Genomic DNA, 15,436 nt, shown 5'->3' on the forward strand with positions numbered 1-15,436 from the left:
GAGTTACATGGTGCAGAAGAGCCTGCTAAAGAGATTGAAGACCATAGTCACAACATTCCTCAAAGCGATGATGTTGCTGGTGAATGTCAAGCTACCTTTATACCCTTTGAGAAGGATATGGTTCTGCAGCCTGGGTCTGTTAACATAGCTAATGCAAATCTCAATCATTCCTGGCTAGATAATGTGGAAGATCAATGTGTAGACAGGGACGACTTTTTCATGGCTGAAGAACTTAATAGTAACTCTAGTTTCCCTGAAGCATTGGAAACAGATCCCTGGCAGGCCAATTGGGATCCAACTGTTAATAATGATTCCTGGGGGGTTACTAGCAAGACAAATGGCTGTGATAACTGGCCCTTTCCTTCCACACAAGACTCTGTGGATAGAAACATGGAGAACCGCTGGCCATGTTTTAATAAAAAATGGTCTACCCAAGATGTGGGAGGTTTAGATAACTGCTGGGGAGCTGTGGGCCATCAGAAGCAGGAGGCACCTTTAAAGCAAGTATCCACTGGGGAACAGGCAAACGTTAGCAGCTGTGGACCAAACAAGGAGATAGGTAGGCCGCTGGTTCTGTTCCAAATGGGAAATTCCAGAAATGCTAGCACCGAGAGCTCCGCTAGCCCCAAAGAAAATGAGACCAACAGCTCAGATTTATCTGAAGATGAAATTGCTAACCGGAGATATGGATTGTTGTACCAGGAAATAGAAGCTGATAAAGAAGAGGTACCTACCCCAGTCTGTAGCATAGTCTAGAAATGAGACTTCCTTAGGTCATATATATATATATATATATATATATATATATATATATATATATATATCCCCTTGTGTTTTATGAGCAGTCCTTTTCTATGTTCTCCTCCCTGCCCACTTTGCTAACTTTAGCAATCATACAAACATGCCAAATTTGGTACAGTTCAACCATATAAGTATTCTAGATTGACTGCAAAATGGTTGGCTGGTGAACGCACCATCAGATTTTTGCAATATCTTATTTTTGAATCTTGTATTTTCTAATATGGTATCTGTCCCTCCAGATGTTTCAAGCTCTTAATGTGTGTATCATTATTATTTTCTCCTCTTTTTTTTAGCCATTTAACATGTTACTCAATTGATTCACACTGCTTATCAGAATTTTTACTCTTTCCCTTCACATTTTATCTTTTTGATTTTTAAAATATTTGTTATTTTATGTAATGTGCAAACAAGAGTTTGATATTAATATAATACTAATTAGGATTTTGTTCTGATTTCCAATTTTGCATAGGCACCCAGCAGTGCTTTTAACGGGTTCACACAGGTAAGAAGTTGTTTTATTCGAAAGAGATCATGACTTGTCAAGACCTGAAAGAGGATCCACAAAGGCTGGCATTTAAGGGTTATGGAATAAAGGATAACTAATTTGCCTTGATCAAGTCCTCAATCTTATGCTAAATTCCACAGAGCTAATGCAAATCTAGATTTAAATAGGTTGGCTTGGGTGTCTATTTGAAAGTCTATTTGGCTGCAACACTATACGCGCTTACCTGGGAGTAAGTCCCATTGAATTCCGTGGGACCTACTTCCCAGTGGATGGGCTTAGCATTGCACTGTTTGGCTAGTATCCAACTTCAGATTTGCTTTCACTGAGAACACTTGAAAAGCATGTATTTAACACCTTAGGGTGCAATCCTATGCATGTTTAGACAGACAAATGTCCTACAACTCCCAGCATTCCCCAGCTGCTGGCAAATGCTGGGAGTTGTAGGACATTTGTCTGTCTAAATGTGCATAGGATTGCACCCTTAGTTGCTGTGTGAACATTATAATTAGTATGAGTAGAAAAAAGGTGTTTTGAAAGTTGTAGTGTCTTGTCAAGCAAGAATTTGGCTCTCTAATTAAAATGGGCGTTATTTTTGTTTGCTTTAAAGTTTTATACCCCACCTTTCAATCAAATTCTCTTCAAAACAGTTTACAGTAGATTACACAATTTAAAAAAAAAAACAACCCTCAGCAGCCCTTGTTCTTCTGCCTGGTAGCACACAGCCAGAATATGCTTCCCCTCACTTCTGAGGTCCCAAGCAAATGACAGTTGGGGATGAGTGTTCCTTCTGGTAGGAAGGGGAGGGGGAGCAAGCTTGCTGCAGCGGCCCATTGTCTGGCTGACGACCAAGCTGGACTGGCTTTCCCCTTGCTATTTCATAGTGAAACTTGCCAATGAGGGAAGCTGTTGGTGACGGAACTTGTCAATATATGTCCATGCTGAGTGCAATAATGGAACTGAAATACATTTCTTGCATGCATATAAAGAACTACCTGTGGGGCGGGGGGGAACCGTTCTGCATGAATTACACAGATTCAGTACCAAACATTTGAGGTGACAGGGTCAGCCATGCTTAATATTGTCCCAATTCTGTATTTAACTGAAATGCAATTAAGAACATTGTGGTTAAGTCACAACTTGTTTGGTCCTCTACTGCAGGGAGCTTGTTGGCAAGACAAGGCCACTTCAACCTCTAGTCAATTTAATCAAAATTTGATTAAATCCATTCAGCTGAGGATTATACTGTTGAAATCAATAGCAAATGTCATGTGGAGTCCTACATGGTAGGTTTTGTCAGGGAAGTTATTTAACAAAGACCATACACAATGAAAATGCAACCCAAAAACTAATTAGCGTGCTCAGTAAGGGCTATTAAAAAAAACAAAATTTAATCTAACCCACTCTCTTTAATATGCTATCAATATGCAAACAGACTATAGAAATTTATTAAAACCTATCAAGTTAATATTTTCTTTTCCTGGATATAAATTATCAATGCAGTGATTTTTAAGTCAACAAGTGACTCATTTGATTGTAAAAGTCCATGTAACCCTATAAGAAATGCTGAAGCAAACATTTTGTAAATCACAGCCCCGAACTGGATCTTAGAAGTCCATTTGTTTTTTACTTCTGTCTTCATATGCAGCAAGCCACATAGGAACCAAGTGAGCTTCTATGATTCGATTTGAGGACTGTGGAGAAAAAAATATTAAACAAATAAAGAGACAGAAGAAAATGGTTGAATGTTGCTTTGGAGAACTTTGGGTAGAAAAGCAGCATATAAATGCAAATAAGTAAACAAACTAATATAAGATAATAATTTTGCCATGCATAATTAGCCGCTGGTTCATTTTTACCAGCATATCCTTAATTAATTCTCTGTGTTTGCACGTATTCTTTTCATGTGTACTTCCTTAGGATACTTCCATGTTCTCTGTGCAATCAGATCAGAATGTGATAGATAACATGGTAAGTAATTGCTTTTTGTGTCATTCGTTACACTGGGTCTTGTAAGGACTTCTGTTCCACTGGGTTGCATTCTCTGTACTACTCTCTGCCCCATTCTCCTTCACTCCTCCTGGAGTACCGAAGATTGGGAGTATGGGCAAACCAAGCAGACTGTTTTGTGGGCTGGGGGAAGAGACTTGGCACGTCCCTGGATCACAGGAACAGTGCTGTGTACAGCCACACCAATACATGTGTGCTAGTTAAAATGTGCAACAATATAAATTATGAGATGCTTGCTTCCTTTAAGCAGCTGCAAGTAAGTAACAAATCAGCAGGATGGTGCTATTATTAATCTGTATAAGGATGGCTCTGCATTATGGTGCTGAATCAAGACTTTAAAGCTGTTTGTCAATTCCACATTGTATCACTGTTGTCTGAGCCTTCCAATGAGGCAAGACTGTTTTAGATGCCGTTTGTCAGCGTAAGAGCTGCCTGGGAAATTCCAGTGAAGTATTGAGGGTCAAGGCGTCAGTGACCTGTGCTTCCCCTCACGGTGCTTCTGAGTCTTGCCCAAAGGGGAGGGGAGTTAGGAAATGAAGAGAATTCTGCCCCATTGGAAACAGGGCTGGAACTCCTGCTTTTGGAGAGCCAGCGTGGTATAGTGGCTAGACTGTTGGACTGGGAGTCAAGAGATCTGGGTTCTAGTCCCCGCTCTGCCATGGAAGCTCACTGGGTGACTTTGGGCCAGTCACAGACTCTCAGCCCAACCTACCTCACAGAGTGATTGTTGTGAGGATAAAATGGAGAGGAGGAGGATTATGTATGCCACCTTGGGTTCCTTAAGGAGAAATATAGGCAGGATATAAATGTAATAAATAAATAAAATTTGGTGGGGGCCAAAGCATTTCCAGAAAAGATGCCGGGCCTGCTGTTTTCCTGCAGGTTCTGGACCCCTCCCTGCACTGGAGGCCTTGGAACATGTTGGGGCTTCCTTTTTAACCTCCCCTTTCCCTGCAGAAAGAGTGCAATTTTTTTTTAAGATCCCCCCGATAGCATCAGATACCTGGATGCACTGGAGCCTAGCACAGGCCCTTGTCTGCATTAGCCCCTCCCTCTTGCATCTGACAGTCTCATATGCAGGGAGGGGGTAGCTACTGAGTGGATTACAGAAGCCATTCCAGATTCTGCGACCCACTCTGGAATTTTGGCCGAGTGGGTTGAATTTATTCTGCTCACTGCCAGAATTCAATGGAGCAGAACCATGTGGTTCCACCCATTTCTAGGAGAATCATATTTTCGGCCTTTTTTCTCTGTTCAGCTGATGTGGGGAGAGAACTTGTACCTCCTTGTGGGGGAAATTCTCATCTCCTCCTGTCTTTGGAAGAGGCCCAGAAGCATGGGGAAGGGAACACAAGTTTCTCCTGTTCCTTGTTTCTCTGGCTTCTTGGAATGTCTTATGGTTAATGAAGAATCCTAGTGCTGCACTGATTGTGGCCCCACAATTCCCAGTGTTCTTCAGTGAGTTTTATTTGTCTACCTTTCTAAAAATAATAACAAACACAATAATTAAAGGCTGAGGCAGAAGAAGCTCCATCTGTAGAACTCCAGGACGAGGAAGTCGTAAGTGCACCTGATGTGGCTACTGAGCCAGAAGCACAGCCTATGGAGGCTGATGAGCCAGCAGCTGAAGCTGTGGTGAGTGACTGGTACTTCATGTGCCCTCACACTCATCCAAATAGATTGTCATTGTATATACCCATTGCATTTCATCCACCATGGCCATTTTCATCTTTATGGGGTTTTAGAATGGGTTAACACAAAGGTCTAGGCTTTACTTCCATTAGGTATTGAGCTCCTACTTAGGTCGTTCTACTGTAGATGTTCCATAAGCATATCAGTTACAGACTAAGAGTTATGATTAGTGAATTCCTTTGTTTCTTTAGTGATTTTGATTTATTATTATGCACATACAGTCTTTTTCTTCTTTTTGTTGTCTTTATTTTGTTAATCTGATTATAAATAAAATTTCTTGAGGAAAAAAAGGCGTGATCTCCACTGGGGCCTGGCACATTGTCAAGTGGTTAGAGTTATTAGGGGTGGCTCATCAAGGCCAATGTTCAAGTCCCATCCTAATCATGAGCTCTCACTGGATGGCCTCTTGGGAGTATTACTCTACCTTGTGAAATGGGAAGAGGTGACTTGTATCTGAGGATGCTGTGCATGTTAAAAGTATAAGTAGTGCTGTGCATGAGAGATCCATCTGTTGCGGTGCGCAACAAAGCTGTTGCATGTGCTTAGTGATCCCAGGGAGAGGATGTGGATATGTGTTCCTCTCTGCAGTGTAAGATGGAGGGGTATATTTCTCCTCTATCTACACTTTGCAGTGCTAATGTAGTTAGCATTGGATACCTTGGGTACAGTATGCATCCCTATGCCTGCACCCCATCTGGACATCTGTGGCAGTGTGCACTGCTGAGACACTCCATAGGATTCAGCTGTCAGAATATCATAAGAAGATTTCAAATGTTGCACCCACCATGTTGAGCACTCCATCAGGGACATTTTGGTGGCCCCTGTAGGTTTTCCATAATGTTTTCAATTGGCCTTACAGAGAGCCAGTGTGGTGTAGTGGTTCGAGTGTTGGACTGGGAGCCAACACTCTGTTTTAGATGCCGTTTGTCAGCGTAAGAGCTGCCTGGGAAATTCCAGTGAAGTATTGAGGGTCAAGGCGTCAGTGACCTGTGCTTCCCCTCACGGTGCTTCTGAGTCTTGCCCAAAGGGGAGGGGAGTTAGGAAATGAAGAGAATTCTGCCCCATTGGAAACAGGGCTGGAACTCCTGCTTTTGGAGAGCCAGCGTGGTATAGTGGCTAGACTGTTGGACTGGGAGTCAAGAGATCTGGGTTCTAGTCCCCGCTCTGCCATGGAAGCTCACTGGGTGACTTTGGGCCAGTCACAGACTCTCAGCCCAACCTATCTCACAGAGTGATTGTTGTGAGGATAAAATGGAGAGGAAGAGGATTATGTAAGCCGCTTTGGGTTCCTTGGAGGAAAAAAGGCAGGATATAAATGCAATGAATAATAAATATAAATTACAGCAACAGAACACTATGGTAAACATGAGTTTATGCTATATAGCGCCCATGTGATGGCTTTTTGTTGACATGTTCCCATAACACAACTTTGGTGTAAGGGTGCCCCACATGCAAGGCTGGTATACACATACACGTTTATGACTTGATGCCTGTACCATCAGGTGTTCATTTATATGTAAATGAGCCATCATAGATCAAACACGACCATATCAGCTACCATGTTCACCCATGGGTCATGTAGTGACAGAAGCCAATTCATAGAGATGCATATGTAAACTTGTCCTTAATCAGATTCCTATTTAAAAGTGCTTTGTACAGAGCCACAACAATCTTCATGGGGAGGGCTCAGTGGTAGATCACATGCTTTGCATACAAAAGACCCCAGGTTCAATTCTTGGCATCTCCAGATAGGGCTGGGAAATATTCCTGTCTGAAACCCTAGAGAGCTGCTGCCAGTCAGTGTGGACAGGGATGGGGAACCCCTGACCAGCAAAGGTTCCCCATCTGGCCCACAAAGCCTCCTTGTATATGTGTAAAGGATATTAGGTATTCTCTGAGTGCAAGTTTTCTGATGTTTCATATGATGTGAACAGTCTGAGCCTCAGGGTCTGTAGAAATCATGCTTCCACACTTTTGTGTTCTATTATTCTCCCTGGCTCTTTGTGTTTCCAGGATATATGTGCTTCCCTCTCTCTCTGAAAAACCAAAAACTCAGGGTAAACCTACAGTTCTTAAAATGCACAGTCAGTAATTATTGTCATTGGGGCTTCTGCTGGGACCATTGCTTTCGTCTGAGCTGAAATGTAGTCATCATACTTGATAATAAGGGTTGACACTATTCAAATTTCTCTGGAAGTTTTAAATAAGAGACTGAAAGGGAGAGCTCTCCTCTTCTGGGGAGAATTCAAGTCTAAATAATGTTGCTTGTGTATAGACAATTGGGCTAGAGGAGCCTTGTAGTACCCTGCTTATGACTTCACAGCTTCAGTGGTATTTGTTCTTGACAAAGCTACAGGTTTTCAGTAGGCTCCAAAGTATTGCTCATCTGTCATTGTGAATTAAAACACATTTTCTGCTTCACCTCTCCATAATGGTGACGCTCATTAGCCTCAGAAACCTAGGGGTAATGAACTATTGGGGATCTATAATCCAAAATATTATTTTATTTTTATCATAAAGAAAAATTCAACATCAAAAGATTTGTGCGTAGCATGGTATAGAGAAGTTATTCTATGTAATGTCATTGGTGTGAACCATTCCCCCTTTTCACCCACCCCCATATGCACACTAAAGCGGGAACTAGATATTATTGGAACCAAATGGCTGCCATCAAAAGCAGCAGGCCCATCTCTTCTCACCCTTTCTCCCCTGGTAATGCCTAGGGCAGAGTAGACAACCTTTTGGGACCTTTGGGCACATTTGACTTCTTTTTTTCCATGGGTCCAAGTACATTCAATGCTTTCACTTTTCTGGATGACTGGATTCTCACTTTCCTTACGGCCCTACCCCAAGACTCTAGTACTACAAAAATTGTGATGTGATGACATTAAGCTGCAACTTCCCCCACCTACAGAAGCAGCATTCAATGAAGTGGAGCTGAGATGGGGACAGTCACAGCATAGTAAAGTATTGTCATGTGTTTTCTAAGTGCTAGTTTCCAAGAGGAAAAGGAGTTTCCTGCAGTAGCCATGCGGGGTCATAGGAAGCTGTCCTTATACTGAGTCAAACCATAGGTCCATCTAGCTCAATACTGTCTATACCAACCTTCTCCAACCAAATGCCCTCCAGTTGTTTGGCTCTACAACTCCCAGCATTCCTGACTATTGGCCATGCTGACTAGGGCTGATGGAAGTTGGAGTCTAAAACATCTGGAAGGCACCAGGTTGATAGCAAATCTCTAGGGACTCAGACATGAGTCTTTTCCAGCCCTACATGGACATGCCAAGAATAGAACTTGGGACCTTTTCCATGCCAAGCAGGTACTCTACCCACTGAGCTATGGTTTGTTCCCACAGTGGCTTCTATGACACTTAATTCCAGCTTAGAGAGCTGCTTTTTTCTGTTATTTGTAGGTGGGGGGGGGAATACCTTTGTTGGTCTGCGTAAAATAAACTGGTATCCACATGTGCTCACACATATTCTATATGAAGTTGTCACTTGTATAATAAAGCTTTTCACTGATGTATTTGTGCATCTAACTCATACTTGGAAAATAAATATAATCTAAGACCTCCGCTCTGACTGCTCCAAAAGGGAATTAATGATAGGAAAAGGGGTGTGTGTGTGTGTGTGTTATATAACACTTTAATTTTTAACAGGATAAAGCTGTGAGAGGTTTCCATGGTAACATGTGTGGCTGTCAGCAGTTGACTTGTCCTGGCATCTGGACATGTTTGGGGTTTATGATGCAACTACAGGCAATACTAGAAGATTATTTTTATTTTTAAACAAGATTGATATATAAAAATTGGATATAAGCATCCTTCATAAGAAAAGAAGCCGAGGTCAGCTTTAAGTGAAATCTACAGAATCTCATTTCTGTGGTTGGGAAAGATGTAATTATGGTCCAATTTTAAGGGTGCTACAATTCAAAATTCTTCCAACATATTTTGCATTCACATACATCACTTTTACAGGCTCTCTCACAGCCATGCTGCAAAAGCTTTGCAAATTTGCTGACTATGTTGAAAGTACTTCAGAGTCAGAAAGCTACATGCTTAACTCTCTCCAGTTGAAATCTATGAGACTAGACGTATTTGCCTGAATTGTGCAAGTCTTTAAAAGACAAAGTGATCTTTTCCCATGGGCCCCCAGAGCCCTAAAACAATTAAGGCTGCAACCCTAAACAAATTTACTTGGGAGTAGGCCCCATTGAACACAGTGGGCTTACTTCTGAGTAAACATGCATGCATAGGTTTGTGCTGTAAAGTTCAGCAGAGTTGTGGAAAACCAAACTTGTCATCTTGTTACCCACTCCATTGAAGTGAAGAGGGGGAAACTATTTATACAGTAGCTCCATGTGTATATTGGCACATACATGAGTGGTATGTTGGAAGTGAAGCAAGCCTAGAAAATAACAATATTTACTGAACTAGAATATATTTTCACAGCCATTACTGAATAAATTGAAGCTCTAATATAGACCGGCATGTTTAAGCATGTTCTGCCAGAATTCTAAAGGGCTACATTATTTCCCTCAGCCATATAACACAATTAGACTATTCCCAGTCTTTGACCATAGCTCATGAACTTTTGCTAGCATCTATCAAAGTAAGTTAATGCAGGATTTAATAATCAACTTCACACAACCCAAGGGCTTATCTCAAGGCTGGAAAAATGCTTTAGATTCCTACTTGCCAGCATTGGTTTTGAAGAGCCAGGAACAGATTTTGTAGTCACTAGTCCTCCAGGGTTGAATAAATATTTCAGATTTCTAGACATACGATGGATGATCAAGTCCCTGGGAATTTTCATTTTGTGTTTCGTTGAAGAGCCTGGGGAAGCCCTAGCAGTTCTTTGCATGTTAATATGGAGATAACGAAGGGAGCAGTCCTATAGGGATAGGCAGCTGCCTCCAAACGCGGAGGCAACTGCCTATCCAATGCAGGGCAGGCGAAGCACAGAGGGGATGTTCTCTTCTGCCCTTCAGCCGCCCTGTATTTGCAGCTAGACGGCCGATTTCAGCTGCCTATATGCGAGACTTCAGAGCGGGGGGGAGGCCAGGCGACACATAGGAAGTGTCATATTGGCACTTCCACACTCCCCGCCCCTGGGAACGGCCCCTTTTGCTCCACTCTGCGCTGCTCTTCCGAGTGCAGAGCCCGGGGACGATCCACACCACCTACGAGGTGGTCAGGGGAGTGGGGGAGGCAGTTTTCCGGGAACTGACCTCGAAGCATGGGATCTGAGGTCGGTTCCTGAAAATTGAACCATCTTAGACCGTCTATCCGCTGTCTAGTGGCCATAGGATTGTGCCCTAAGAATATAAAAAAAAGAGTAGAGATTTAATTTTCCTTGTCTTGCTCTTAACCAACACCATTGTCATTATCATACAAAAATGAAGTCCATGTTGCTTTCCCACCCCCTCCATTTTTTTGCCTTTGGCCTGATAGCTTCTGAACATGCTTGCATCGCATCGTGCCACTCAGCTTCACTTGCTTATTATAAATGCTTTGGATGTCCCTTCCTCCTCATCATATAGTGCTAACTATACTGACATTTCTTTTGTGAAAAGCTTGACATCAGTTCTATAATCCTGTCTCTGGTTTTATGAAGGATGCTGTAGAATCAGGCGCAAAGGAGATACCAGAACTTGCTGAGAAAGAGTGTGAGGTATGTATGAACAGCTCAGCAGGCACAGCAGAGAGAATGGTTTTATTCAGGAGGAGGACTAGAATGTGGTCCATTTACAGTAGCACTATCCAGCCAAAGTCAAGCACTTTTAGGTCCCATGGATTTCAGTTGGTGAGTTAAGCAAGTACTTTTATTTTACTCTGGAAGAGTGCTTTACTTTAGTTGGTTGTGCCCTTAGTTTATATGTGTGGCACATGCAACGTTTTATTCATCATTATGTAGTTACATATTATGCATCATTAAATGGTTATATGGGGTTGGATCCTGGATCTGCCTGCCATAAGAAGGAGGAACCTTCTGTGAGAGGAAGGGCTTCGCTTGTGGAAAGCCCCTCTGCCTAATTTGGGGGGGCGGGTTCCCTCCCACATCATAGCTCACCCCATTCAGCAGGATCTCTTGCCTCTTCATGTAGCATTTTCAGGGGGCTGGAGAGGGTGCCATGGGAAGGAGGGAGCAGGGAAGTCTGTTTATCTCAGCACAGTTGATCCAGCATAAATCTGGATCCAGTGCATGGCCAACAGTTACCTAGGCTATCTCTGCTCCACAGCAAAAGAATTGGCTGGTCTAGGTTAGCATCCTGTCATCTACTGCAGTGACCCACTATGACTTCACAAATCTTTGTATTTTGTAGATATGTTCCTGAATGTTTATTATTATGGGGTCTTCAAATCTGGCCACCAGGGATTCTGTGATGTAGCCACCACGTCCATGTTGTGGACATGTATGGCTGTGTTCCTTCACCTGTGGCCACACCTGAAGACCAGTTTGAATATGACTGCTTTAGTATCTTAATTGTTTTGCATAGAAATAAGAAAAGACTTCGCTATATGCATGCTTCTCTGTACACAACCTCTAACTGTCTAGACGACTCTTGTTTCTGCAGTTCATTGTAAAGAGAATGAACAGTTTGATGTGTTGCTTTGTGCTATGAAGCAGGGGTAGCCAACTGGCAGCCCATGAGCCAAATGCGGTCAAGAAAGCAATTTTATCTGGCTCGCCACATCTGGAACTCAAATTCTGGGCAACACATCATTACAAAATTTGATCAAGATATAATTATAGATTTGCTCACATTCCATTGTTTTCAACTATAGTAGCAAAGGGGGTATTTCATATAATCATCCAGCCAAGAGCTACCTGCAAATTTTATTATAGAGCCTGACCATCCACTATGGTGTCAGGTTGTGCAGCAAAATACATGTCCGGACTACAGTCTGGAGACCAGAGGAGCCTCTAAGAATATAGAACTGGGTGATATCTAATCTAGAGTATTGGAAAGAGTTTTTTTTTAATTAAAACTATTCTGTATTCAATAAATGATTTGCACAATCAAACAGTTTATGTAGGGGGTCTGGGAATGGCACTGAGGTGTTCTGTCCAACTTGATTCAAGGCATCCACAGATGCTAAAACCAGCAAGGCATGTACAGGAGACCCTCGCCTAGTGGGGACTGGATTAATGGAGTCTCCTCTGCCTCTGAGTCTTCTTCAGAGCCAGAGAACAGGTCAAAGCTAGGGAACATGACATGAGGTTTGTGAGGCATTTAAAAAAATAGTGCCAAACCCAGGTTCCGTTCCAAAGACACCCTTTCACATGCCAATCCACACTGGAGAATCTCACATTTTCTTCCCAAGAGCACAAACACACTGTCTCATGGGGTATTTCTGGAGTTTCAGAGATAGTTTGTTGACCAGCACAGGAGGACTGCTGACAGAAGGAAGGGGGGAGAGAGAGAGAGGGAGGCAAAACCAAATGGGATTCAAATATCCATGTGTCTGGTTAATATAAGTACATAATAAAGGCTGGCTGGGACATGCTGGAAGTTGTAGGATTTTTTTTCTGTCTAAACATGCATAGGATTGCACCATCGATTAGATTGGGTAGATCATAGTGGAAACAGCTTAGCTCCCTCCATACGTGAATCATGTGAATGGGGATCCATGCAATAAAAAAGACAGTGGGGCTGCACCACTGATGCCACCCTTAACGTCTCACAGCTTCCACAGAAACTACAACCCCAATCATGCAGTTCTACACTGCCCCTTTAATCGCAGGGTGCCCCTTCATGCAAGCAACATGTGAAGGGGGATGCTGAAGCACAGGTAACTTTCAGTAGTTTCCATGCAGCTGGTGTGGGTATGCTAGCATCCTAAGCGGCCTGGCTTTCATAATAAAGTTTCTAGCTCTCATGGAGAAACACCAAATTCCTCAACCCTAGTACAGAGCACAACTGCTTCATAGGCAACTATTTCCTTGCATTTTTACTGTAGTTAGTATATGTCAGTGTATAATATCTATCGTAGGTTCTGATCCTGTTTGTGCACTGAGTGCCAATTCAATATGTTATGACTTGCAGTGAACAATGTGAACTGACTCCACTGAAAAGTACTGAGTTTTAAGGTGATGATGGGAGTCAATATTGAAGTTCTGCCAATGGGTTTGATGAGCAATGCCACACTCGCACAGGCAGGTCGACACCTGCCAGGCCCCCACCCATCAAGTGATGTACAGTGCTGTGTGAATCAGCCCTGGAAGTCCCATCTATTTGTTAGAAACCAATATGTATTGAGGGGCACAATCCTATGCATGTTTAGACAGAAAAAGTCCTACAATCCCCAGTATATGCCCCAGCCAGCATGGTTGGCTAGAGAGATTCTGGGAGTTGTAGGACTTTTTCCTGTATAAACATGCATAGGATTGCACCTTTATTCACTAATTTTTGTTTCATTTTTGGTTTTGGTACATGAACCAAAGAGACAGCGACAGGAACAGTGATTGAAGCGGCCCTGTCTTGCCAACAAGCTTCTTGCAGCCTCCCCCAACCCAGCACCCCTCCAGATGTTGGACTACATGTCTGGCTAGAGGATGCTGGGAGTTGTAGTCCAACACATCTGTAGAAACACCGGGTTGGGGAGGGCTACATTAGAGGGCTAAAGTAGTTATGTCTTAATCACATGACTGCAGTCTCCTTTCTGAAGTTGCTTTTGGTGTCAATGGAGGCTTCCCTTGAAAACACAGCTTCCACTCTCAAATTCATGGATTCATCTATCTCCCTTCTGTGGCCAGGCTCCTTAAACTCCTGTAAATCAGGATAATGCATTGGATCCGGGTTTAGTCATACATAGCGCAAACCCATTGAAATCAATGGGACGTATGTTAGTCATGACTTTTATGTTCCATTGATTTAAATGAATCTCAGGATGACTAAATGCAGATCCAACCTATTGTAATTAGAAGGGTGCTGTGGTATTCTTCCAAGTCTCTCGTTTCTCAGACAATACATACAGAAATGAATTAACACCTAGACCAGGTGAATACCTTAGTTCTTTCTTTAAAAGGTTTTTTGTTATGGGACTGGGCATATTCAGAAAGATCTACATGAATAAGGTGTTCTTGAATTTCCTATTAGTTACAGATGGATTCTGTAGTGGAAGTACCTATTGAAGCTGAGGGTATTGATGCTGCTGCTGCAAATGAAGGTGGTGAAGTTGCTGCAGTTGCTGAAACAGACATTGAGGAAAGTGACATATCTTGCACTGAAGGACAAGCAGAGGAATCTCAGGTAAAGCCACTAGCACATGTTTTCTTTTCTTTTTTTCAGTGAAGCTTTAGGAACTCATGAGCCTCTCCCAGTTTTATACCGTTTCAGCTGACATGGCTTGCCCCAAAGAATTCTGGGAATTGTAGTTGGACTAGTGTAACATGCTCTACGTGGGACTGCCTTTGAAAACTCTTCAGAAACTTCAGCTGGTCCAGAATACTGTGTCCAGACTGTTGACTGGGGCCAGTTACAGGGAGCATGCGACTCCCTTGTTACAGCAGCTTCACTGGCTACTGGTCTGTTTCTGAGCAGAATTCAAAGTGTTGGTTATGACCTATAAAGTCCTATATGGCTTGGGACTAGGTTACCTGAAAGACCGCATTCTCCCATATGAGCCTTCCAGGTCCTTAATATCTTCTGGAGAGGCCCTTTTTTTCAAGATCGCCGCCATCAGAGACAGGCTTGGTGGTCACCCAAGATAGGGCCTTTTCAGTGGCTGCTCCCAGGCTGGGGAACTCCCTCCCAAGGGAGGCTAGGTTGGCTCCCTCTCTGCTGTCCTTCCGCTGGCAAGCAAAGACTACTTGATTTAAGAAGGCCTTAGGCCTGTTAAGTGGATCTGTTGGTGTGGATGCTGTTTGTATTCTGTTACATTTTTATTGTATTTAATGTGTTTTATTGTTTTATTTTAAATTGTTTTTGTAAGCCACCTTTAATGCCATTTGTTGGTAGAAAGGCGTGGTATAAATCAAATAGACAGATAGATTAGATAGACTAGATCGATAATGGAGGTGCTGGGAATTCTCTTTGAGATACCACCACTACCGCCAGGGCTGGCCCAAGACATTTTGCTGCCTGAGGCAAAGGACAAAATGACACCCACCCCCATTTCATGTACAGAAGCTGAATGGATTGGCAGTTGACTGACAAAGGGGTAGTGGCACACCTGAGGGCAACAGGCTAGGTTAGAGGGTGCGGAACAGGATGTGTGGAGAAACCCATCTACAGAAAGAGAACAGAGAGGGAAATGGCCAAGGGAGGGATCAGGTGGAGGAGCTAGTGGGCTGGCACTGCTGCCCCTACCCCTCAACATCTGCCACCTGAGGCAGTTGCCTCACTGTGCCCAATGGTAGGGCTGGCCCTGACTTCCTCCTCCCCCTGTAATTCCTAGGGTTCCCTGGGAAGGACTGTTAAACTAG

The 15,436-nt window shown here is 43.0% G+C and overlaps 1 protein-coding gene across 1 annotated transcript in view; it reads left to right on the forward strand.

Annotated features, from left to right (window-relative positions):
* AMPH (amphiphysin) overlaps window positions 1-15,436 on the forward strand; it is a 125,455-nt gene that overhangs the window by 105,316 nt on the left and 4,703 nt on the right. The window contains 5 exon segments of the mRNA XM_084857850.1: window positions 1,271-1,303; window positions 3,224-3,274; window positions 4,826-4,948; window positions 10,622-10,678; window positions 14,109-14,261. Coding sequence (XP_084713976.1) covers window positions 1,271-1,303; window positions 3,224-3,274; window positions 4,826-4,948; window positions 10,622-10,678; window positions 14,109-14,261 — 417 coding nt within the window.

The sequence above is a fragment of the Heloderma suspectum genome, chromosome 5 (genome assembly GCF_057233095.1).
Source record: "Heloderma suspectum isolate Gila_16-S chromosome 5, 16-S_ref, whole genome shotgun sequence".
Lineage (NCBI taxonomy): Eukaryota > Metazoa > Chordata > Lepidosauria > Squamata > Helodermatidae > Heloderma > Heloderma suspectum.